This window comes from Clupea harengus, chromosome 17, assembly GCF_900700415.2.
Source record: "Clupea harengus chromosome 17, Ch_v2.0.2, whole genome shotgun sequence".
NCBI lineage: Eukaryota > Metazoa > Chordata > Actinopteri > Clupeiformes > Clupeidae > Clupea > Clupea harengus.
Window position 1 is genome coordinate 18929358 of NC_045168.1, and position 25102 is coordinate 18954459.

Below are 25102 nucleotides of genomic sequence, written 5' to 3' on the forward strand. Positions count from 1 at the left end.
ACACACACACACACACACACATACAGGATAAACATGCACAATGTACATAATTACTCTGATTACAGATAACAGAAAGGTGGAGGTAAGAGTTATGTAGATGCAATCACACACCACGTTGATTTAAATCAGACAGTATGGGAGGTATAAACACACAAACAGACACATACGCTCACGCGCTTTCACACACACACACACACACGCACACGCAAACGCACACACAGACACACACACACACACACCCACACACACACACACATAACCCAAACACTGGCTCACCCTCTTCAGTGGTTTCATCAGAGTCTCGATATCTTGCAGGATATTACACTCGCCCTGATGGATGAAGGCTACAAACTGACACACCTTTCCCTCCTTAGCCAGCACTGCATGAGGAGTAGGAGTCTCTCAGTACATTAGGCATGGATACTGGATACTGGATACTGTACTGTATGTTTGCAAATGGATAGAGTATGGATGCAAATTGATACTGTTTGTGTGCCTAAGATGTAAAGTATGACGTTAGTTTTCGGGGGGGTGTACCATGATTAGCAGGGAAATTCTTCATCTGGATGAGATTGGCCAGCTTGTGGATAGGGAGTCTGGTCCAGTTCAGGTAGAAGTTGCAGCGCTCGATCAGACTCACTTTCAATTCAAAGTCTTTTCTCTGGAGATCCTGCAGGAGTGGATGAGCGTACCATCTCGTATCGTAAGCCAATATAGGCTCAAACTAGAAATTCTGTTTCTTCCACGTAGATACTGACACATAAATAATTTCAATAATAAAGTATATAATTTATATATCCTTTTCTGTGTGTGTGTGCATGTATCTGAGATGGAGAGAGAGAGAGAGAGAGAGAGAGAGAGAGAGAGAGAGAGGAAGGGAGGGAAAGGGAAAGAGATGAAGAGAAAGACAGAGAAAAGGGAAAGAATGTTACCTTTCTCAGTTTGGCATAGCTTGCGTTGGGTATCTTGAGGATCTCGCATGGTTCTTGGGTCTGCACACAGCGGATCACCTCAGTGCTGCTGGACTCTTCCGGGTTCTCTTGAAGTGAACCGAAGCTTCCGCCTACGCCAATCTAGAGAAGAGAACCCAGGCATATTCTAAGATTTAAAAGATCCTTTAACTATCATTCAGAAGGATCCTTCACGGGTTAAAGGTTCTATGGAGAACTTTCTGTTGTTGTTGAGTGAGTTGTGTGTGGACATGTGCTGATCCTCACCTCTGGTTTCTTTTCTTCAGGAGAGCTTCTGTCTGTATATGGCCTCACTGAACCCCTCAGCACTATGTAAAACCCACTCTCCGCAAATACTGCACAGATGGAACCAAATATTTTGTGGAGAGGAGAGGAGAGGAGAGGAGAGGAGAGGAGAAGAGATGAGGGAGAGTGGGGCGGATAAAAGCAGATATGAGAGGAGAGAAAAGAGAGGATTGAATAAAATGGGTGAGGAAAGTTAAGGGGTTTAGATGTAATGAAACGTCAATGATCTTCAGTGAGTGTGTGTGTGTGTGTGTGTGTGTGTGTGTATGAAAGTGTGTGAGTGTGTGTGTGTGTGTGTGTGTGTCTGTGTGTGTGTGATAATTCACACATTCAATATGGGAACAAGCACGCTATCCGTGTGTGTGTGTGTGTGTATGTGCATATGTGTCTCACTGATGTGGCCCCGATCCAAGGTCTCTATCATGACAATTCTGCTGATGTAGTACAGTTCCGGAGGGTCAATCTGGTCTATCAGGACAGGGAACAACTTCAGTGCAGACAGGATCAGCTGATGCTCCGACTGTGATCGCTCCACAGGACTAAAACACACACGTGCACACACGCACATTAGCATAGATACTAGGCATGTCATGTTACCAGAAAATTTGTTCTCGATACCCAATTCGATACCACGGTAAAAAAAACTAAAACAAAACACTGTGTATTTACACAGTTTACAACTGTGGCATGTAGCTTTCAAGTATTTAACAAAAACAAACAATACTGGGCTTAAATACAATCAACTTTTTATGACAGCATGTACCTGCCATATCTGGGGTAGCTCAAATGCTGCACACACACATGTAGCGTAGCATACACACATGTACTAACACACACACACACACACACACACACACACACACACACACACCTGTATATACTCAGAGTGCAAGCAAATGTTTAAATTTACTGACATAGTGACAGAACATTAGACAAGAAATATTTATTTAAAATGCTAACGTTATATTTTCATGACAGATGACACAACTGAAGGGTAAGGGTGGTAGCCTACTCCTTCCAGCTATGGTTACATTAGGTTAGCCTAAACAAGGTAGCCTTTACCATTCAGCCATTGCAAATTTTGTATGGAACATAGCTGGCTAAACAGCAATGCCAGCTGTCTCGAACAGAAAGCGAAAGCATACAGTGCCCTCCGCAATTATTGGCACCCCTAGTGAATATGAGCAAAACAGGCTATAAAAAAATAGGTTTTTGCTGTTTATCCTCTTGGTTTTTCACTCAAAATATTCACAAAAATCTTACCTTTTCATTGAAGTAAAATTATTGAAAGAAAAAAAAACTGTTGACATTAAATAAATATTTTTCCCCAAAACATGTGTGCCACAATTATTGGCACCCCTAGAAAAATCTTATAATTAAAATCTAACTGAAGTATATTTCCAGTCATGTTTTACATTTTTAAGTTCACCTGTTTGATAAGGAACTCTTAAGAGGTCAACCATGACTTCCTGTTCCACTGGCGTACAAATATGAGGTGACACAGGCCAAATTTCATTAGTCATTCATCACTATGGGAAAGACCCAAGAACACAGTGACGATGTGCGACAGAAAGTTGTGGAGCTGCACAAATCAAGAAATGGACACAAGAAAATCTCTAAAGAGTTGAAAATACCCATTTCCACTATCATGGAAATAATTAAGAAGTTTAAAGCGACAGGAGATGTTAAGAATCAGCCTGGAAAAGGACGTGTGTGTACATTGACCCCATGCATCGTGAGGAGGATGGTTCGACTGGAAAAATAATCTCCAAGGATCACAGCTGGAGAATTGTAGAGGTGAGTTGAGTCTTAGGGTCAGAAAGTCTCCAAAACTACCATCAGACGACACCTACATCACCACAAGTTGTTTTGGAGGGTTGCCAGAAAAAAGCCTCTGCTGTCAATCAACTACAAACTAAAGCGCCTACAGTTTGCCAAATGTAAGTCAGACTTTCAATGCGGCCGAGTTATATGGTCAGATGAGACCAAAATAAAGCTTTTTGGCAACAAACATCAAAGGTGGTTTTGGCGTAGACAGAAACATAGCCATACAGAAAATACCCCCATACCCAATGTGAAGTATGGTGGCGGATCTTTGATGTTGTGGGGCTGTTTTTCTTCCAAAGGCCCTGGACATCTTATTAGGATACATGGTATCATGGACTCCATCAAATAACAGCAGATATTAAATGAAAACCTAACAGCCCCCTCCAGTAAGCTTAAAATGGGCTGTGGTTGGACCTTCCAGCAGGTCAATGATCCGAAGCACACCTCAAAATCAACACAAAAATGGTTCACCGACCGCAGAATAAAGGTTTTGCCATGGCCATCACAGTCCCCCGACCTAAACCCCATAGAAAATATGTGGGATGAGCTGAAGCCGAGTCTACAAACGTTGACCTCAGAATCTGAAGGATCTGGAGAGATACTGCATGTAGGAATGGTCTCAGATCCTGTGCCATGTGTTCACCAACCTCATCACGCATTATAGGAGAAGACTCAGAGCTGTTATCTTGGCAAAGGGAGGCTGCACAAAACATAAAATTAAGGGGTGCCAATAATTGTGGCACACATGTTTTGGGGAAAAATATTCAACAGTTTTTTTTTCTTTCAATAGTTTTACTTCAATGAAAAGGATAAACAGCAAAGACTTCTTTTTTTATAGCCTGTTTTGCTCATATTCACTAGGGGTGCCAATAATTGCGGAGGGCACTGTAGCTGTCGCCCCAGCTGCACCACTGAGTTTTTTTAGATCAGTGTTCTGTGCTGGTAGGCATTCTTCTTCTTCCTTTGGCATTTAATGACAGACTAGAACATCTGTAGGATAAAGTGTGGATCGGGCCGAATTTTTCTGTCCGAGACCGGCCCGCGTCCGACAGAGTAGTGCCCGAGCCCGGCCCGTGCCCGACAGCCATTCAAATATTTTTTCCGAACCCGACCCGAGCCCGACGGAGTCAATGTCTCAACTGTTCATACTAATGACACATTTACGTAAGTTTTTTTTATGAATAGCCTGCCTTTATTAAACTCGGGCATCAACAGATAAATGCACTCGCTCACACAAATAAGCGCTGTTAAACGCAAAAGCGCGCACAAGAGGGCCAATAAGCATATTGAAATAAAATCATTCACATTGCAAGAACGGAATGAAATAGCCTACACATTACACACGCCAGGCATCTGCTAGGCCTAAATAAAACTCATGTTATATGCTACACCAGAAGAGGCACAACTTCTTACCAGTCTTACCATTGAAGATCTTTTTTTTTTTCTTGAAAACTTTAAGTGCACGGCAACGTTCGTTATTAAACTATCTACATAGTCCAACCATCGAGGATTAATCCATGTTGTTGTGGAAAAAAAGGATGGCATCAATCATATTTCATTAAAACTTCACACTTCTTACATTGGACAGATCCAACATTGCATCGACTACTAAGCAGAAATATCTCCATCAATCAATCAATCAATTCAATTTTATATAGCGCTTCTCTATATACCCGAAGTCGCTTTACAGAGTCCAGAGTCCAGTAGTCATACACACACAGTCATACCGGTGGTGGTAAGCTACCTCAGTAGCCACAGCTGCCCTGGGGCAGACTGACAGAAGCGTGGCTGCCAATCAGCGCCAACGGCCCCTCCGACCACCACCAACATTCATTCATATTCATACAATGCAGTAGAGCAGGGGTTCTCAAACTTTTGCAAGCTGGGCCCCCCCAAAGCTGGTTAGGGGTAGTTGGCCCCCCGCTTCCTACCGCCACCGGCGCCCTCAACTACACCACCATATATAGATAGATAGATAGATAGATAGATAGATAGATAGCTTTTGTTATTGTAAGGCCCATACAGACAATTACTATTACTATGTATTAATATTATTTTTATTGTTATTATTACTATTATTATTATCATTATTATCAGTAGTAGTAGGCTATTAATATTAGCAGCTATGTGAGCCTGCATGCTTTCTTATTATAATAATCATCATTATTATCACCATCATTGTATTATTATTATAATTAATGATTATCGACCAATTATTATTATATTATATTATCAGAATTATAATAAGTGTTATTATTTCTATTATTAGGATACTGTTGTTATTATTAGGGGCCTCTTGTGATCTTTACAAAAAAAATCTTACAGGTCTGTCAATGTGAGACATGAGCCTGCTTTGCCTTGCAAAGGTCCTCAAATCTTGGGGCAATGTTTGACAAACATATCCTCAGGTCATCCTCGATCTGTGCGCGGTTGCGGTATTTCATTTTGAGCGCAGTCAGTTTTGAAAAGCCTGCCTCGCACAAATATGTCGACGCGCAAAGGAGGAGCATTTTTAAGGCTATGTCGCAAAGCTGAGGGAATTCCGGCATCATTGCTACCCAGAATGACGAAAGAAAAGAGGTGGTAAACAGATGCTTAAGTCTACTGTCACTCTTCAGCTCAATAAGCTGCTCTTGCATGTCTATTGACAGCTCGTCTGCTGAGCAGAGAAATGGATCCCGAACCCAGGTAGTCGTCTTTGAAATAGGACCCAAACTGATTCTTCAGCGCTGAAAGGTGATCAGCAGCTGATTTTGAATTTGCATGGCTTCATGTGAAGTTAATACAGTTCTAATTTCAACGTTGTGGTCTTGTGAGTGTGTTTGTATGTGTGGCTGTGAACAACTTGCACACGAATAATGGATAAGGCTGTGCTAGGCAATGGTTCCTAACAAAACAAATTGTACACAATGTAGGGACAACAGGGACAGCACAGAATAGTATTCAAGTGCTGGTGTTTTATTTGTTGCAACACGGTGGATGATCAAAAAATGTAAAGGTTAGGGAGAAAATGGCTAGCTGCAGTTGGAAGAAGTTAGCTAGCTAGAAGGCTAGCTCTCGGGGCTACGAGCTTTTTAAAAAGACTGTGGAGCAAATTACTCCTTAGAATAAGCTACGAATAGACCTACTGCAAATGCAGTTAGATATTACTAAGGAGTGACTCTTTAAAAAGACTGTTTATAAAGCAATGAATATCTCAATGATAAAGCAAACAAGAGAAATCGAACAAACTGCAGAGTATCATCTCAGTGAGGGTGTCCGCTTACCATGCCTACAGTTACTTTTATACCTGGAAGCGTAGGCGCAACTCGCAAGACTCCGTTTTGATTGGTGGATCAGGAACGAAACAGTATTTGATTTGTTTGTGTCAGTCCAGCCCCTTGCATTTCGCCACTGAGGGAGCTTTCACTAACCAGGCGTTTTTTTTTTCTCCCTCTGTGACATCGCGCCCCCCCTGGAGAGTGTTCGCGCCCCCCACTTTGAGAACCACTGCAGTAGAATATCGTTTTAACTCTCCAGATGACAGTTTCTTTTTAACGTCCTCCATGATGCCAGTTTGCAACCTGTAATCGCGTTGTCACAGCTAGGACATAAACAAATTCCCGCCACAGGAAGAAGGCTGTTATCATAAATGTGATTTACTTTATGCTCAAAAACGAACTTCTGCATCATATGAAGCAGACACGTTGACTTCACTACTTATTAAGATATTTTAAATTTGGAATGTTCAATGCCTTATCGCGCTGATGTGACCGAGCCTGACCCGAGCCCGAGTATAATTTCTAAATATTTGGCCGAACCCGGCCCGGCCCGTCGGGTCCCGTGGTATCCAACCTCTACTGTAGGAGTATATACTGCCCCCATCAGGTCCAAAAGAATTGGTACTGTACGAACAGTACTGTAGAAAAACGGGTACCATCACGTTTTCAACACTTGGTACCAACGCATCGAATAGATAAACAGACACACACAAATATCCCTCCACCACACACACGCACACACATCTGTACACATCCAAACAACGAAATGTACTCATACAAGCGAACACACACACAGAGATCAGGGGTTGCACAGAGTACTTGAGCATTCGAGAAATCAAGCAACTACATAAATTCCAGAGCTTCTACATTAACATGGAGTACTTCTTAATCATGTAATGCTAATGTGAGACCTGAAAAGGGGGTCCGTTTCTAAATACTGTTCATTGTTAGTTGAGAGCAGAGGAAAAGAGTTGATGAGAGTGTTTTGGATGGTGCTGGAAAAGCTCCATGAAATTATTGCATAGACCACGTTATAACCCCACCCAAGGATGTCAAGTTTTACACAAGTTCTTGCAGGCACTCAGTTTTCAGTTAGACCTCTTGGTAAACTAAATGGAAGGATGGTGACAGCAGAAATCAATTATTTGGAGTTGTGGGCGGTTTTCTCAAGAATGGCTCAAACAATGAGTCTCTTGAACTCATTTGAATTTTTAATAAGTTGGCGCTTTATGCTTTATCCAACCCCAGTATATTTCCATAGAACCCCAACCCCCCCCCTTTTCTAAACTGATCTTCTTGTGCAATCCCTAACATAGATCACACACAGAGACACACATGTGAAGTGTTTCATGTAGCTGATCCTCCAGTCTTCCCCAAGTGCTCTTCCAAGGCCCTTGTTTGCTGAGGCCTTGAACTCACTCTGGCAACATCACTGGGCTTATCAGTGTCAACGTGCTGAAGACCGCATGTGGTAATGAGGTTCACTTGATAACGCTGGGAAACTGCCTCTGCCTTGGCTTTCGACTCAAACTGCTCCAAAGAATAACGTTAGCCTGCTGGCTGCTGTGAAAGACATTGTGCTTTGCAGCTAGGAAACCAATTTTAAGTGTCCGGGGATGACTTTACAGTGTGTATGTGTGTGTGTGTGTGTGAGTGTGTACGTGTGTGTGTGTGTGTACGCATCTGTGCACACTGAGGGTGAGAGTGCATTTGAGGGTACCAACAGCTGTAGTGTGATTGGTACATCAACACAATTACGTTGCCTCACAACAGCTGTTGGAAAATCCCTAAACACACTCACACACACAGATCCACCACACACACATACACGTGCACACACACACACACACAAACAGACACATATGCATACAAGCCCATACACACAGACACACACACATACACGCACACACACACACACACACGCACACACACACACAAACAGACACATATGCATACAAGCGTGTGTGCGCGCGTGCGCACACACACACACACACACACACACACACACACACACACACACACACATACACTCACACACACACACGCACACACACACACAGACAGACTAACGCAAAGTTGTGTGAGTGGCACACTGGCTGGAAAGTCTCTTTGCAAATTACTGCTGCAGACTGTGTTTTGGCTCAAGACTGTGATAACCTCACATGCAGCTGTTTCATGTGTGTATATTTCCGTATGTCGGTGAGTGAGTGTACGTGTGTGTGTGTGTATGTGTGTGTGTGTGTGTGTGTGTGAGAGAGAGAAATTGTCTATGTCTGTAAAACCACAACTGGAGTGAATGGCATACGGTGTTTTAAGGACAAGAGAGGCTGAGACGTTTCTCCTCTCTCATCTTCCCCCACTCCTTCCCTCTCCCATTCTTCCTCTCTCTTTCTCTCCCTTGCCACTCTTTGTCACTCTGTCGATCCATAACTGAACACGCACAGCAAAAGACTTTAACAAAGGTTTTCATATCAGACACACAATCTTATTGTGTACATTTATCCTGTGAATGCATGAGTTTTTGCTGTGTTGCCTTTTCTTTCTTTCTTTGTGTGTGTGTGTGTGTGTGTGTGTGTGTGTGTGTGTGTGTGTGTGTGTGTGTGTGTGTGTGTGTGTGTGTGTGTGTGTGGATGTGTATGTGTGTGTGTGCGTGTGTATATGTGCATGTGTTTGTGTGTGGGGGAAATAGGAAATGGGAAAAAGGAAAGACTCTGAAAATGGGTATTGTGGAGCTATGACACAGTTTCTTCAAGAGCAGGAACACATGGAAGAGACAAGAATCAGCAGAGAGAAAGACCTTGTGGTTCCTTTTCCTTTTTTCTCTCTTCTTTTCTATCTATCTATCTATCTGTGCCTTGTCCCCTCTCTCCCTCCCCCTTTTGTTATCTTCTCTCTCTCTTTCTCTCTCTCTCTGTCTCTCTCTCTGTGTCTCTCTCTTTCTCTCTCGGGCGGGGTGCATTCCTGCTTTGGCACACATACAAGCTCTCACGGGAACAAGGCACACAGGGCAGGAAGTGTGTTTGTGTGTGTGTGTGTGTGTGTACGTATGATTGTGTGTGTGTGTGTGTGTGTGTGTGTGTGTGTGTGTGTGTTTGTGTGTGTGTGTGTGTGTGCGTGTGTGCCAGCACTGTTGGAACCCTCTCCCCATGGCTCTGTAGGAGGATATCTGGCTCAATGTTCGAAGCAGATGTAAAAACATAAATGTGTGTGTGAGACACACACACACACAGAGAGAGAGAGAGAGAGAGAGAGAGAGAGAGAGAGAGAAAGAAAGAAAGAGAGCGCCTATTCCTGTCAAATAATAAAATTGGAGTGAGGGGGAGAGACGAAAGGAGAGGAAAACCGTGAGAGAGATTAGCCTTTCATGAAAAGCAATAAAAAGCATGATGTCATGGACATTACAATACAGCTGGAGATGTCTCTGTTCTAGAGCATCAAGCACAGGCTTCAGCTGTTCCCCCTTCAGCCAGAAAATCCTTAACTTCACCCGATCCCAAATCTTTACTCTAACCCTTAAACTTTGCCTGTATGTGAGTTTGTGTGTGTCTATGAGTGTTTGTGTGAATGAGTGCGAGTGTGTGGCTGGATGTGGGAGTTGGTGTGTGGCTGTGTATCAGTGTGTGTGTGTGTGTGTCTCTGTGTGTATCTGTACGTGTGCATTTGTTTATGTGTACAGTATGTGTGTGTCCATGTGTTTGTGTGTGTGGACCTCCTGATTAATAATCACCTAAAACAGGCGCCCAGTATAGTAGTTACTCGCAACACTCAAAAGAAAGGCACAGACACAGAGACACAGAGACACAGACTCCAGCAACCTCAGGCAGATAGGGGCAAAGAGGACAGGAAAGGCCATTAGGATCCCACAGGAACCTAATTATAAACATACAGAGAGGGAAAAGAGACAGAAAAAAAGATAACAGAAACAGACAAAGAGACAAAAAAAAGAGCATTTGAGTGCATGTATGTCTGAATGTGTATATCTGGCTGTGTGTGCATACAGTATGTGTATAGTGACAACTTCTTACTCCACTTCTGCTATTGTTTGTGTTTTATCGTAGCGTATAGGTTTGGCACAAGAACGGTCAAGGCAATCAAGCTACCTCATATTTCTTTGCTGAGAGACATACAGATATCTGGAGAGAGGGAGCAGGAGGAGAAAGAAACAGAGAGAGAAAGAGACAGAGAGAGATCTAAGTGTGTGGTCTGCACTCTTTTCTCCTCAATAATCCCTTCAATCCTTCAGAAGGTTCAACTGATACGAACATGTTGCTCCTGACTGCCCTCTGTCAAACACACAGGGAACTGCACATTTTCAAGTTCTAGCACATAATGAGTGTAAAGCCAATTTCCTAGTCCAGCCTTGGGTTGTAATAGGATATAATTTATACCATATATTGGAGACCAGTCTTGGACTTTAGTCAGTCATGATCCAGGTTTTAATCTTGAAACAATGGTGGCCAACCATTGTGAGACAAAGCCTGAAGGTCCACTCATAGCTTCACCTCAGACTCATCTGACTTATTCCTTCAGGGATCTGCTCTTAAAAAGCTGAGTTTAGGGGTGTTACCGTCTATTCAAATAAGCCATGGGTGCAGGGCTCTTTGTGTCGACCTGGGGGGGAAGGTGAGAGTCTAATATCACACCTCACTCCCCAGGTCAGCCCAAGGTATATTCACCCAGGAATGTTTACATGCTAGTTAAATCCAAATAAAAGTAACAATTATAACTAGGTATAAGATCACTGAATTATTGACTATGACATATTCTTATTAACTATACCGGTCCCTTCAGTTGACGCGCTTCAAGCATTGTATCGATAGTCGGATGGTTCGTGGTTGATAACAGGGGATTTATTGCAGCAAAGATGAAAATGAATTTTGTACCTTGAATTGAGATGGTTCGATCAACCTAGAGGTGCGAAACAACTGTGGATCAAACGATTTCCATTGTTCCACACGTAGCGCTTGTCGCGGTCAAAAAACCTTTTGGCTGCATGCCAGGCCAATTAGTCTGATGAGTGACGCGTCGAGACTGCTTTAATTAGCTCTACTAGGTCAGGTGCTGCAGTCACCTGTCAAAGTGGGCCGTGGCCAACGCAATTTCGCACCTCCACATTGCTTAACAGTACACAAAGCAAATCCAAATACCAACAAAATATTATTCAATTAAATTATGATAAATGCAAAACACTTAATGAAATTTCATCCTAATATTTCATAACTATAAATAATAACAATAAACATAACCCATTCTGGCTCCAACAATGAGTGTGTATGTGAGTGTGTGTGTGAACAGTGTGTGTGTTGTGTGTCTGTGTCTATGCATGTGTGTGTGTGTGTGTGTGTTAGAGAGAGGGGGGGGGGGGGGGGAGAGAGAGAGTTGGAGTTGTGTGACAAAGGTGGTGGATAACTCACAACTTTTTTGCAGCTCTGATCATCTGGCTGACGATGGAGTCATGGGACGGTCTGCTGGATGACAGCTTGGGCTTAGCGCCCAGCGGCTTCTTCTTAAGTGTCTCACCCAGCTTGTCCTTCCCTGGCACACTGCTGCAGCACACACACACAACCGCACACACAATCAAACACCGCCTCAGACACAGATACAGACACACACTCACACATAGAAAAATAAGCACACAGATTTTCCCCTTAAACAGAGAAGCAGACAAGACACACCCAAGAGCTGTTCTCTTATCATGCATCAAGTTATGGTAGCTCATCAGTATGCACTGATATACCTGATCTATGCTGATGCAAATAACTAACTTCATAAATGATCGGCGCTTGCTAAATCAAAACTCGAGCATAAAAAAGGCTGGAAACAAAAACTCAAGATGCAGAGATCAGAAGGGTGACGTAGGTGTACAGCACCTTCTTAAAAGGCCACAGTGAGAGGACACTCAGCTATTAAACCTGGGAAGGAGCAACCAGAGGCCTGTTGATGCTGTGCTGCTTGGCTAAACCCCTCGGCCCCCGAGCACGGCTGCTAAGTTTAGCCGCTAGCGCGCCACACGGCCGGCCCCAGCTGGGAGCGGATATGCACTCCAGCCAATCACAGGCCTGACTCATAGGCCACTGCCAACTGGAGCACTCAGATCAGCTGCCAAGCAGGCTGTTCCGCTTCAGCGCTGTAAACATTACTCAACGCTTCTGCGTGTGCATGTGTGTTTGTGTGTGTGTGTGTGTGTGTCTGCGTTTGTGTGTGTGTGTCTGCGTTTGTGTGTGTGTGTGTGTGTGTGTGTGTGTGTGTCTGCGTTTGTGTGTGTGTGTGTGTGTGTGTGTCTGTGTGTGTGTGTGTGTGTGTGTGTGTGTGTGTTTGTGTGTGTGTAATGCACGTGTGTGTGTGTGTGTATGTGTGTGAGTGTGTGTGTGAGTGTTTGTGAGTGTGTGTGTGAGTGTGTGTGTGTGTGTGTGAGAGAGAGAGACAAAGAAAGAAAGACAGAAAGAGAGTAAGACAGGGTGAGTTGGAAAGAGAGAGAGAAAGAGAGAAAGAGAAAAAGGAGAATGAGGAGAACTAAAATGAGCGGATTGATTGACAAGAACTATGGTTCTGCGTCACTGTTCCATCGCGGCAGAGGAAAAGAGCCTACGCTGCTTCTGTGTGTAAGGGTCTATTTAAAACTGTTGTGAATGCTGCTCGCTAAAGAAATCAGGAAAGGTGGGAAATGATGACTTCCGAAAAAGTGACGCTTGTCTTCTGACTCCCCTTTTTGTTCAGGGGGCTCAGATGGTTACTCTCAGAAGGACATGTGAGAAGGCGAAGGGGAACGGAGGTGACTCACCAGAGCTGAGACTAGACATACCACTCGAGAGGGAACATCTCATACCACCACCAGTTTTACACAGACAACCACATACACACACGCTCTCGCTTTCTCTCGCTGTCTCTGTCTCTCTCTCTCTCGTGTCTCTATCTTACACAAGATCTAAATGCAAATGCAAAATTTGTAAGCATACACCAATGCCACCTGAAGTAAATTTGCCTGTCTTCAGATGAGGAATGGTGACCCAAAATTAAGCCATTGCAAATGCAAACTTAATTGCATTTATGTGGTGGGTGGATGCTGCTGCTTCAGACACTTTTGAATAAACGTGTAATAAGCCTTAGCTTTTAGTCCAGAATTATGAGGAGTAACTTACGTCTTATTATCCTCATGCCAGGGAATACGAGGCAGGGGCTTCGGAGCCCGGATGAAAATCTGCTGGTATGAGCTCATGAAGGCTCTGTGAGCCTCCTCACTTGCCTTCTTATCATCGCTGTAAAGCGAACAGCCTCATGAAATAGGGCAAAAGTACAGAAGACAACATATACAAAACTACAGCCTTAGACAGAATAGAGATGTCCACTGAGATCATCGCTCACCTGCATTCAAGCCCATGGATGTTACATAGAGCCTCCAGACGAGAGTAGTCAATTCCTGTTATGTTTGGGTCACCTAAAACATAATAGGCTAATGTTGCGTCACTGCGGTCAAAGCTAACCTCACACAATAAAGTAAGTTTGACGAAGAAAACAATTTCCGCAGCAAGCACTGAACACGTCTCTGGAACCAGTTTGACTAACTTGTTCAGAATTTCGGTTTTACACATATCGATGTACTGGTTAGTGCTTAATAACTTTTTGTCATTTCATTGGGTACCATAAAGTGTAATAAATACGGCTACTTTGTTAACTATACTCCATGTGTGACAGACGTAACTGATGTTGCTAATATAATCATTGGCTAACGTATATTGATGTCAAACTGCTGGACACTAAGCTACTAGGTAGGTAACGTTAGATAATTACAGACAAGTTACAGAACATACCTATCTCTTGGCGACAGATTGTTTTTAGAGACATTATTAAATATAAAAACTAAACCAAAACGAAAGCATTGTTTTAGACGAATATGTAAACAGGAAACTTTCTGTGCAATGTGAGAAGGCTAAGCAGACTTCTACAACGACACGCGCTGCTATGGCAACAGAGGACACGTCATTGGGTTGAGAGGGGCTGGGCCCCGTAGCGTACGTCCTTTGGAGCTAGAAGCATGTAAAGCATTCTCACGTTTCATGGACTCGCTCAATTTATGACACAAACATAGATACAGTAATCTTACCAGCCTTCTGCATAGTTTTGCACTCCATATTTGTATTGTTGGATTTTAGTAGTGTGGTAATTTTTCATACAGTGAGAAAGTGGCCTGTGCTGTGCATAAGCTATTTTGTGCACCCAAATAGGCAAACTTGCTAACTACATTTTGTTTCTACCATGGACTCGTGTGAAAGACAATAATGATATGATTTAAATAAAACATCATAGACTACAAACAACATAGCCGACATTGTAAATATCTAAATTTCAACTTAATTTACAGTACCAGTCAAAAGTTTGGACACACCTTCTCATTCAATGGTTTTTCTATATTTAATAGAACATAACGGATGGTTTCTACATGTGTGGTTCCCACCGTGAAGCATGGAGGAGGTGTGATGGTGTGTGTTAAAAAGGCCACCAGTTGCACCCAGCTGGGGCACCCCGCTGTGCAAGCCACCACGGGACCTGGGGTCCAGGCAGAGGTCAGCCTATCAGTTGATCCCAGGAGTCCGTGGGGCTCGTGCACAGTGGAATTTCACTGACCAGATGGTTAACCCTGTAAGTAGACGATGGGTTGACTCAAAAACGATCCGCATACGGATGTAATTCTAGAATGTTGATTGGTTAAGATGAGTTACCAGGCAGGAACTGGCTATTAGCAGGACCTCTATTTTTTCGCTGAGCTACAACGTCGTTTGCCTGACTTTTAAACGATCGTTTTATTTTTTTATTTTAATTCTGTGAAGTTATAAGTTTTAATACTCAACTGTTTTGTTAACCGAATTTTTACGAAGTCATACGGCTAAACAAACAACCGACTTGTTCACCGAACTTTTCAACCGTGGAAAATACATAGCAGCAAGCTAACGTAGCTAAACGATGCGTTAGCTTAGCCTGGTAGTCAACCTGTTGACATCCTATCTTGGTCGCATCGGGTTTAATTCATTAATAAACCACGTCTCTTACCTTGAACGTCTACTCCTCATGTCACGAAGTTGCTTACACTAACTGTATGTAACACTATGCACAAATGCAAAATATATCCAAGACAATATAGCATATCAATGCAGCAACCTAGAAATGCTAAGCCCCCTGAACTCCTATGCATACTACAGGTTATTGGAAAATCAGTTTCCCGAGAATGGCAAACAACAAATATGTTTGCGAAGAAAGAGCAACCTTCCTCGCAATTTGTTTGTAATGTTAGTTACAACCAGTCAACAGTTTTACAGAGGTATAGAAAACATTGGTGATAGAAACTAGGTTCTAAAAAAGGTTCCAATTAACGTCTTTGAAACCAATCTATTTACTTTAGTGACATAATCCTTGACAGTGTCACATAACTGCTCTGAACTTTGACTGACAGCTGAGTACTTACACATTACAGCCATCAGTAGAGCTAGCAATAAATACATTTTCCAAACCAAGTGCAGTAATTACACTAGGGTGCAGATGTATATGCACACACATGATAAACAACATTCTGAACGAATTTAAATACAATTCAATAGCAAACATTGAAAAACTATGACAGTGTATGTTTTTTTTTTTAATTTGATGCAAGACATTCAGTGTCGGGTGATTGCAGGGAGATAGGTTCCCTGTCTTCAGGTGCAGTGTCTTGTATGCTGTGGTCAGTCTAAATTAATTGAGTCTTTGATGTGTTCCATTCAGTAGACCTGTGGAAATATACTGCAAAGCATATACTTGTTTTTAAAACATGATTACTAACACCATTCAAAAACAAGACCTGTTTAGTTGAAAGCCCACTCACCACGTCAAGGTACAGGTTATGGGTGGGGTGTTAGTGAGACAGGACAAGACAAGACAAGACAAGGTGTAGGAGCCATTTCTATCCACCTTTTAGTTAGGTTTATTTTAATGTTACTTATTTTAGCCACTTGGGCGAGTATTGCACTGGGTGTGGCTCGTCACAGAAATTGGGTATATCTACAGGTGTGATTACTCATTAGGGAAAGGTGTGGATGGCGGGGAACACACGCCGTCCACACTGAGGCTTATAGGATAGCCTCCACACAAGGTTAATGAAAAAGAAAAGGATGCTTAGATACTTTTAAATAACAATGTGTATAACAGACATATGTGACAGACATACAAACTTCACAGGGACATACATAGAACATGGTATAACATATAACATACATTTAAAGGGGAAAATGGAGAGAGAACCAAAACTTACCTGTCCCCTTACAAAAAACAGTAAATACAACCTGTGACGCACGTCTAACCCCAGGTGTGCGCTGACAGATAGCACGCCGCACTTGGGAACCGTAAAGGACTTCCTACAAGCGCAACGCACAGCACTGTCGCTGACCACACCTGTAAGACAGTAAAAACAAGGCACATCTTTCTAACCCAGGTGTGCGCTAACCACACCTGTAAGAAAAGTCTAACCCATGTGACCGGTGACAGAAGCAAGGCATGTCTAACTCCAAGTGACTGGCATTGACTAGGGAACGCCAGCAGCGGGCACAACTTTACCTTATCTAACCGAACCTGTAAAGCTACAGTACAACGCATTTAACCCCAGGTGTCCGCTGACCAAACTGTAAAGCTATATTTTTAACGCAGACCAACGAGACGGGGGCAGTAGCACCACGCCATCTGGCTTAATGCCATTGATACAGCTTAAAGTTCTTTCCGTACACACATATGTGCTGTCCAGTCACGACACCACAACGTGTATGCGTTCTGTGGTAGGGCGTGGAACACGGCTTTGTCCTGTGAAACACAAAAAAAACCAGAGTAAACTTCTACAAAACAATAACAGATACTGGTAAGTTGTCAGACTAGAGAGAAATAGAAAACTACTTACAGTGGAACGTTGTTTGTGATCTGCAGCAATCACTGCAACGCACGTATCACAATCTACAAGCAAGAAAAAGAAATTTGATGACAACATGATAGGAAAAAAGTAAAATAAAAATGTATTTCTAAGTTTTACTTACATCATCGGTCAGCCAGTTGAACTCTGGGCCTGCCAGACTGTCTAAGTCGCGAAACGTGGCACGACAACTTCCAATGTGTGATCAACATCTGCACCTTTTAGGAAAAAGGAACATAAAACACATTCAACACTCTACATTGAACTTGACAGTACATATGTGGAGATGTATAAATGAAGAAATACCTACATTCAGCACCTACAGCTTCCATCGAGATGTCGCACAATACACTCAATTCCTGGACATCAGAAGCGATGCCTACATCTTTGGGCGTGTCTGTTCGACGAACATATGGCTTCAAATGGCGAACATTCAACCTGTCAACCAATCTGGGACCACTCTTTTGGCTGTCATGGACTCCACCTTAAACGGTCCAGCCCAACGTTCCTCTGCAGCCGTCTCTTCACTGTTCGCGATCTCAAAGTCATCTACCCTTTGGATCGGCGCTGCTGCCGTGATGAACCGATAAATTGCAAAATATGGGCTCACCTTTGTGGAACGCTGCTTCGAGGTGTTTATCGAATAAACAGCGTGTTGCAGATAGACGTCCCAGTCATTCTGCTCCTCATTACAGTACTTTGCAAGATGGCGCTTAATGTTCTGGTTGAGCGCTCATCTTGCCCATTGCTCTGCGGGTGGTAGGCTGAAGTTACAGCATGCTCTATCCCAAAGGTTTTCAAAAAGAGCTTTGTTACAGTCATTAACAAACTCTCTTCCCATATCAGTGATAATCTTTTTGACACCACCCTGTGCCAAAACAGTTTGTGTCACCATAAGTCCTACCCCTGGACCGTTCTTGCCTCTCAGAGGCCTAGCCATGACCCACTTGGAGAACAAATCAGTAAAACTTATGATATGGATGTAACCCTTGGATGTCGTTTTGAGGCGGCCCAATTAAATCAACTCCCATGACCTGCCCGGGACCCTGGACCTTAATAGGGTGTAGCGTAGGTGCTACAGTCTTAATTCTGTCATGCCTCTGACATGGCTCACAGGAACCAACCCAATCCTCTACATCCTTTTTCAAAGTCAGCCAATAAAAATGCTGCACTGCTTCTGTGCAGTCTTCTGTACACCAGGGTGCTCTCCAGTGGCTGCACTGTCATGGCACTCATACAGTACCCTGTCCCTCTCCTCAGGGGTACGTAACAACCAGACGTCTCTTACCTGAATTAACATAGTACAACATACCCATATCTAACACATACTGCTTTGCTGCTCTACCGACAGAAGACATCTGTATCCTACTACTTCCTAGTTGGTGGAACCATTTGCAAGGTAATAAAATATAGCGTCCAGACGTGCAAAACTCTCCATCTCTCAAGGATGTCTAAATATAACACAATATGTCACTTACACTTCACAAACACACAAAACACAACGTAGCACACTGTCACAAACGAGAAGAGGGAGAGAGAACATGACAGCATTAGTTTGATGAACACATAGAAAGTCTGTAAATGTACATGTACATAAAACATGAGATTTAAATCCCTGATCGCTGCATTTAACGTGCTAAATGTCATCCATAAAGTTTTGGCGCGCAGCGCAACCTAGTGCTTTATTTTCCCTCAGTCACTGCCCACAACTGTTTGACAGCAGGCTATGCTACAATGTACAATGTCATTAACACATCGTGAAAAAGAGCAAAACATCGAAACTATTGCAATAGCACCGGGAGATTTCAATCCCTGATCGCTGCATTTAACGTGACTGATTCGTGCCAAATGCGCACTGACCAGAAGCGTTTGACAGCAGGCTATGCTACTGTGGGCTAACATTACTTGTAAGAAAAATGTCACGAAATTAAAAGTGAAGGTCCTCTATTTAATAGCATGGTAACTAAGCATATGGCACTACTAAAGGGAAGGCTCGCTGTTGGCGACTTGTAACATTACTTGAGGTTATTTGTAATGCAAGTAAATCAACTTACCTTAGCTGGATGGGGATGTGTAATCTGCTGATGAAGTTTAGGTAACTTCAACAGAGGCTTTTGTCTTCAAAAAGGATCTTTTGTCTTCAGGTCTTGAAGTTTTCAAGTCTTCCAAACTTAGTCAGCTTGCATAAATTACTGTCATTTAAGCTAACCAATGTGTATGTATGTGTGTTTGTAAGAGTGCTAGCTTGAGCTAACCAAACACAGTACAGTAGCTATCTAGTTAGCTATCGTAGCCATGTCAGCCTATGTAAGATACTGTAATTTTAGCTAACCAATTAAATAACTTTCACACAAAAAACCCATCGATTATGTGTGTTTGTGATGTGTAACATATATCCTTTATCAATCACTCTCAGTTTATGTTATTTAACGCTACAGATTACACCTAACACACGTGTAATTCAGTTGCTATTAATGTTGAACAGCAACGTTAAACGTGACACCACATTAAATGTCAGGCAAACGACGTTGCAGCTCAGCGGGAAAAGTAGAGGTCCTGGTATTAGCCAATCAAATAAATGGTGTTTTCCGTTCCTGCCTGGTAACTCATCTTAACCAATCAACATTCTAGAATTACATCCGTATGCGGATCGTTTTTGAGTCAACCCATCGTTTACTTACAAACCCCATGCTGGGTTTCTCAGAGCTAGCCTGGACTTGTTCTCACTCCCCCCCTCTGGCCTATATAAGCTTGGGCCACCACTGGCCAGTTGTGGGTCAAGTAAGCAGAGTTGGAGAGGAGCTTCAAGCAGTTCATCAGGTCAATTCACGATCAGAGACATTCGCGATCATTTGCCGTGCGTCAATGAAAGAGTGAGTGTTTCGTTGTTGTATGTGTAATGTAGCGGGTCTGTTTCATATCAGTGTATATAATATATGTATGTTTATGTAGCGTGGTAATTATACTGTCTTGTCATGTTTCACTCTGTTACCGTTAAGCAAGAGTTACCGTTGTTAACGGAGGAGTGGAATGTTCACCGTAACGCTGTGAAAGGGACAGATCCGTATTTATATCATAGCCATCATAATCATCGTTTGTATATACTGTTTCATCTTTATCATATTTCATTGTTAATATTTGTGTATATTTGTTATATATTATTTCTAGGGATGCACCGATACCACTTTTTTACAAACCGATACGAGTACGAGTATTTTTATTCGTGTACTTGCCGATACCGAGTACCGATACCGATACTTCTTAGATTTGGTCTCCATGAAAGTGCAATTAATTTGGAGGCAGATTTGATTTTATCCTCTGCAGATTATGTCAAGCCTATAGTACAAAATTAACAGAAGGCTATCCCAAGCCAAAAATAAACAGAGCTTTCTGGTTTTAACACACAAAAAAAGCCTTCAAACAGACAATATCATCACATGAGACAAAATGCAAATATAACCAGATAAAGGCAATTCAATTTGCTGCATAGTTAACAACACAGTCTGCTTAACAAAAAGTGAACAGAACTATTACTGGATTAGCACAAGAGCACATTTCAGTTACAAAAGGATCAGAAGAATCTCCTGCTCAAGTACACAAACAATCACTTAACCTATGTGGCACAGTCTTTCTCTCTACCTCTCTCTCTGTGTGTGCGTGCGCGTTTTTTTCTTTTGCAAGACGTCAGTTAAGATTGGTTGCTTCGGTCTTGCGCCACTAGCATCAGTGAACGCTGTGTACTTAGCACTATGGTGTGTCTTCAGATGTTTAATCAAATTGCTTGTGTTAAACAAAGTACTTTCCTTTCCGCCCCTCCACACCGTAGCAGTGCAGATCTTACACTGTGCCTTACTCCTGTCGTCGTCATTTATCTTAAAATGAGCCCAAATCGCCATTAAGGCAGCTCAACGGAATTGCTAATCGCTAACGAGATGCTAGCAGCTAAATTTAGCGAAACCTGTATACTGAAATACTTTGACACTATGACAAACTTTCCTAACAGGGTCAAACATCAAGCAAATGCAACACAAGACGGCAAATAAGCTACTTACTAGTCTGGCAGAGAGTGGTAGGACAGGTAGGACAATAAATCACATTTTGTGTCAGCATAGCCCGGCCAGTTTGATGCAGTGAAATACTGATGAGTGGTATCGGTGCTTGGTATCGGCAATTCAAAACGAGTACGAGTACGAGTATTTTAACGAAGTATCGGCACCGATACTGGTATCGGTATCGGTGCATCCCTAATTATTTCCATAGAAACCACGGTTCAATCACGGTCATTCAAGGATTCATGTGTGTTAGAAGTCCTTTACACGGATAATTCTAGCATTCATTACACGGATTACTTTCACCATCGTTCATGTTCATCCTGCCATTCAAGGCTTGAGTGTGTGCAATAAATACTTCATTACATCTGTCATCATTGGGACATTGACATCATTCTAGTTCTAACCGGACAGACCTGTGGCGATTGTCACCTATTTCATTTACCAGTAATACAGTCCTTTTGGGTTTCATTCAATTCACATATCACCCTATTTTATAGTGTGGGTGTGCTTTGCTGGTGACACTGTTGGTGATTTATTCAGAATTCAAGGCATACTTAACCAGCATGGCTACCACAGCATTCTGCAGCGACATGCCATCCCATCTGGTTTGCGCTTGTAAGGGCTATTTGACCGAGAAGGAGAGTGATGGAGTGCTGCGTCAGATGACCTGGCCTCCACAATCACCCAACCTTAACCCAATTAAGATGTTCTGGGATGAATTGGACCGCAGCAGAGTGAAGGCAAAGCAGCCAACAAGTGCTCAGCACCTCTGGGAACTCCTCCAAGACTGTTGGAAAACCATTCAAGGTGACTACCTCATGAAGCTGATTGAAAGAATGCCAACAGTGATCATCAAAGCAAAAGGTGGCTACTTTGAAGAATCTAAAATATAAAACATATTCTGGTTTGTTGAGCATTTTTTTGTTTACCACATAATTCCATATGTGTTCCTTCATAGTTTGGATGTCTTCACTATTAATCTACAATGTATAAAATAAAGAGAAACCATTGAATGAAAAGGTGTGTCCAAACTTTTGACTGGTACTGTATATACAGTATGTAAGAAGAAGAAAAAAGCCTACCTGGTAACTCAATAGTGCCATTAGTGTGAATCATTAAGTAGCCAGAATCAGAAACGAGGGTAACTTTACTGTGTTTATGACCACAGTCCTTTTTATGGGTTTTGTAAATGATGAACACTCATACCTGGTGTTCGTGGCACAGTAACATTCCGCAAAGCATTATGGGGCAAACTATTACACACATGGAAGCGCTGTACCCCCTTGCATGCTACAATATAGTGTTATTGAACTTGTAAAAACTTATTTCTCACTTCTTAAATACTTCATAAATGACAGAGTTGAGATCATACAGAGGCATATATGCACATAAAACCTACCCTGGATCTTTTCTCTCTCCAGTTAACACAGCAATACATTGAAGAGAGTTTAATAAATGTAAGGACCTCTCTGTGAGTACAATGAATGAAATACTCAAGCTCTATGTTGTCCTTCAGGTATCAGTGAGTTATAAGTGGGACCTTCCTGTGGCCCAGACAACATAGGGTATTAACCCAATACCCTATGGGTATTAACCCTTTGTTATCTGGGCTACATTCCGGTGTGTGCTCAGCTCTGTACGTCATACTTACAGTGAGTCCCAATCTGCTCTATTAGAGTGGGTAAATCCCCATTGGCATCAATTAGGGCAATGGAATGATCTCTAGTGGCACAGTCAGCTCTCCTGCAGGGGGGTAGTGTCTGTTGTCAATTAGCTGGGGCGAGGGGGGGGGCCTTAGGGAACGAGCAGTGGTAGCATCAGGCAAAGCGTAGCTGAGGACAACAGCAGTGAGGCAGAGTGTGGAGGAAAACCGTGCTTGCAGCAGCATCTCAAAGATGTTCAGCAAGCTGAAAAGTGTTCTGAAGGGGCCCGCGCCTCCAGATACTGCCCCACCTCGAGCAGCCTCCCCAGCCCCTGCCCCAGCCCCTGCTCCAGCCCCTGCTCCAGCTCCAGCTCCTGCTCCTGCTCCAGCTTCTGCTCCAGCTCCTGCTCCAGCTCCTGCTCCAGCTCCTGAACCTGCCAAGGTGAGGCTCCCACTGATTCTCACTTAGTAATAGAGTAATAAAGTAATTTGTATTGTGTATGTTTGTATTGTGTATGTATGTATTGTGTATTTGCATTTTGTGTGTGCACATTGTACGTCACTTTGGATAAAAGTGTCTGCTAAATGACTAAATCTAAATGTAAAGTATGTGTTAGATGAGAGGTTAAAATTGTGAAACATTTTAAGTTTCTGCTTTTACGTAGTGTAGCTGTTTTCTAGTTCAGCAGAGATAAACTTTAAGCTGCAAGTACACAAGGTGATGAAAAGGCTAGTGTGGAGCTTTAGAGCATCTCGCATGAAGAGGAGTTTTCTTTTGACACAGCTGTATGAAGCATCAGAAGATTATTGTTTCTGTAGAGAAGTGGGTTTTAGGTACGGTAGTGAGTTTTTTTGGAAGTTGAATTGAATTGGCAGGGCATTTCATTAGTGTAGCCATCTGAATTGGTGGGCTATTCTTACTTTTCTTACTTGGTTTGGATGATGTGGGAAAAATGTGGCTGATTGACAATGGATATATAGTTATGTGTCAAATTGAAATAGTATGGAATTAGATGCTTTCATGTGGTTTGATTATGAGACATTAGATTTCCAGGTATACCAACTAAGGTGAAGCTCAAATAATAATAATAATAATAAACTTTGTATAGCACCTTTCATAAAAAACAATGCAGCTCAAAGTGCTTAACAGCAAAGAATTTACGTGCACAAAGAAATGACATGCACAGTCCTTCCTCTGGGGATATGCTGAAGGTGCATAATGGTTGTGTAGAGTGCTTGAGGTGACAAAGAAGAGAGCATCTTTTAATAGGATTGGATCGGTCACTCTGAGAGTTGGCTGACTGAGCAGAATCCCAGTGAACATAACTGATGTCTAGCATTATGACATTAGGGTGTAGACATGTTTTCAAATTTCAGGGTTTTGAAGTTTGTGATGGATATAGAGTTTTGTTGAGTTGGGTGATGCTGAGTTGTGAGTTTTATGAATATGACAATTTTATGGGCTTGGACTTTAGTTTCAAGTGTTGCTAAGTAGGGGTAACTTCTGTGTGATTTAGTGTAGAGTGGTTTAGTTGTGTATAGACGATTTGTACTTGTCTGTGTTGAAGCCTTTTAAAGTCTTTGAAAAAATTCTATACAGAAAACTCTATACAGGGATTTTTCCCCAGGGGGTTTAGGCCTTGGGTAATAAAGCACTTTAAAGTAACACTTTGCAACAATTTGACACTTTTTGAGGTATGGTTTTAAAGGCAGATAGTTTTGGTACCATCCTCAAATTCATTTTGATTGCATATGGTCATGTGAAGGACAGATAAACACCTATGTCTTTCTCACTAGCCATCCAGGATATGCCATATGTAGTTCTGTGTTCTGGGCTGGAACACCCTGCAAAAATGGAAGAAAAGCTTTCACAGCATGACATTGCCAGCAATACTGCTAAAAGACACCAGTTGTGTTGGCCAGCTTCTATCAGTGTCAACTGGGCTGTTGGTGGCGTTTGCAAGGTTTTTGCATACCTAGTTTTGGAACAGAACTCCTTATTGCTGCTTTAAGACAATGGTGCAATATACATGAGATCAGTTTCAAGATTGCAAATGAGGAACTCCTGAGCAGATTTTGGTGGGAACTGAACGAATTTCCTTACCTTATGTTAAGCCTGGTTGCTTGTGTTGTTTGCAGGA

The 25102-nt window shown here is 42.5% G+C and overlaps 1 protein-coding gene and 1 long non-coding RNA gene across 2 annotated transcripts in view; both read right to left on the reverse strand.

The window, feature by feature from the left end:
- cnbd1 (cyclic nucleotide binding domain containing 1) overlaps window positions 1-14287 on the reverse strand; it is an 18006-nt gene extending 3719 nt beyond the window's left edge. The window contains exons 1-9 of the mRNA XM_012824145.3: window positions 14152-14287; window positions 13706-13778; window positions 13483-13599; window positions 11758-11889; window positions 1650-1795; window positions 1218-1306; window positions 933-1073; window positions 538-670; window positions 277-380 (exon numbers count right to left, since the gene is read on the reverse strand). Coding sequence (XP_012679599.2) covers window positions 277-380; window positions 538-670; window positions 933-1073; window positions 1218-1306; window positions 1650-1795; window positions 11758-11889; window positions 13483-13599; window positions 13706-13778; window positions 14152-14185 — 969 coding nt within the window. The 5' untranslated portion in view covers window positions 14186-14287. The remainder of the gene's footprint in view (window positions 1-276; window positions 381-537; window positions 671-932; window positions 1074-1217; window positions 1307-1649; window positions 1796-11757; window positions 11890-13482; window positions 13600-13705; window positions 13779-14151) is intronic.
- A 3089-nt stretch (window positions 14288-17376) lies between these two features.
- Window positions 17377-17647, reverse strand: LOC116224455. The gene is made up of 2 exons (XR_004165595.1): window positions 17578-17647; window positions 17377-17485 (listed from the first exon to the last, which is right to left on the reverse strand). It is a non-coding gene; the product is annotated as an uncharacterized LOC116224455 (long non-coding RNA).
- Window positions 17648-25102: the final 7455 nt, after the last annotated feature.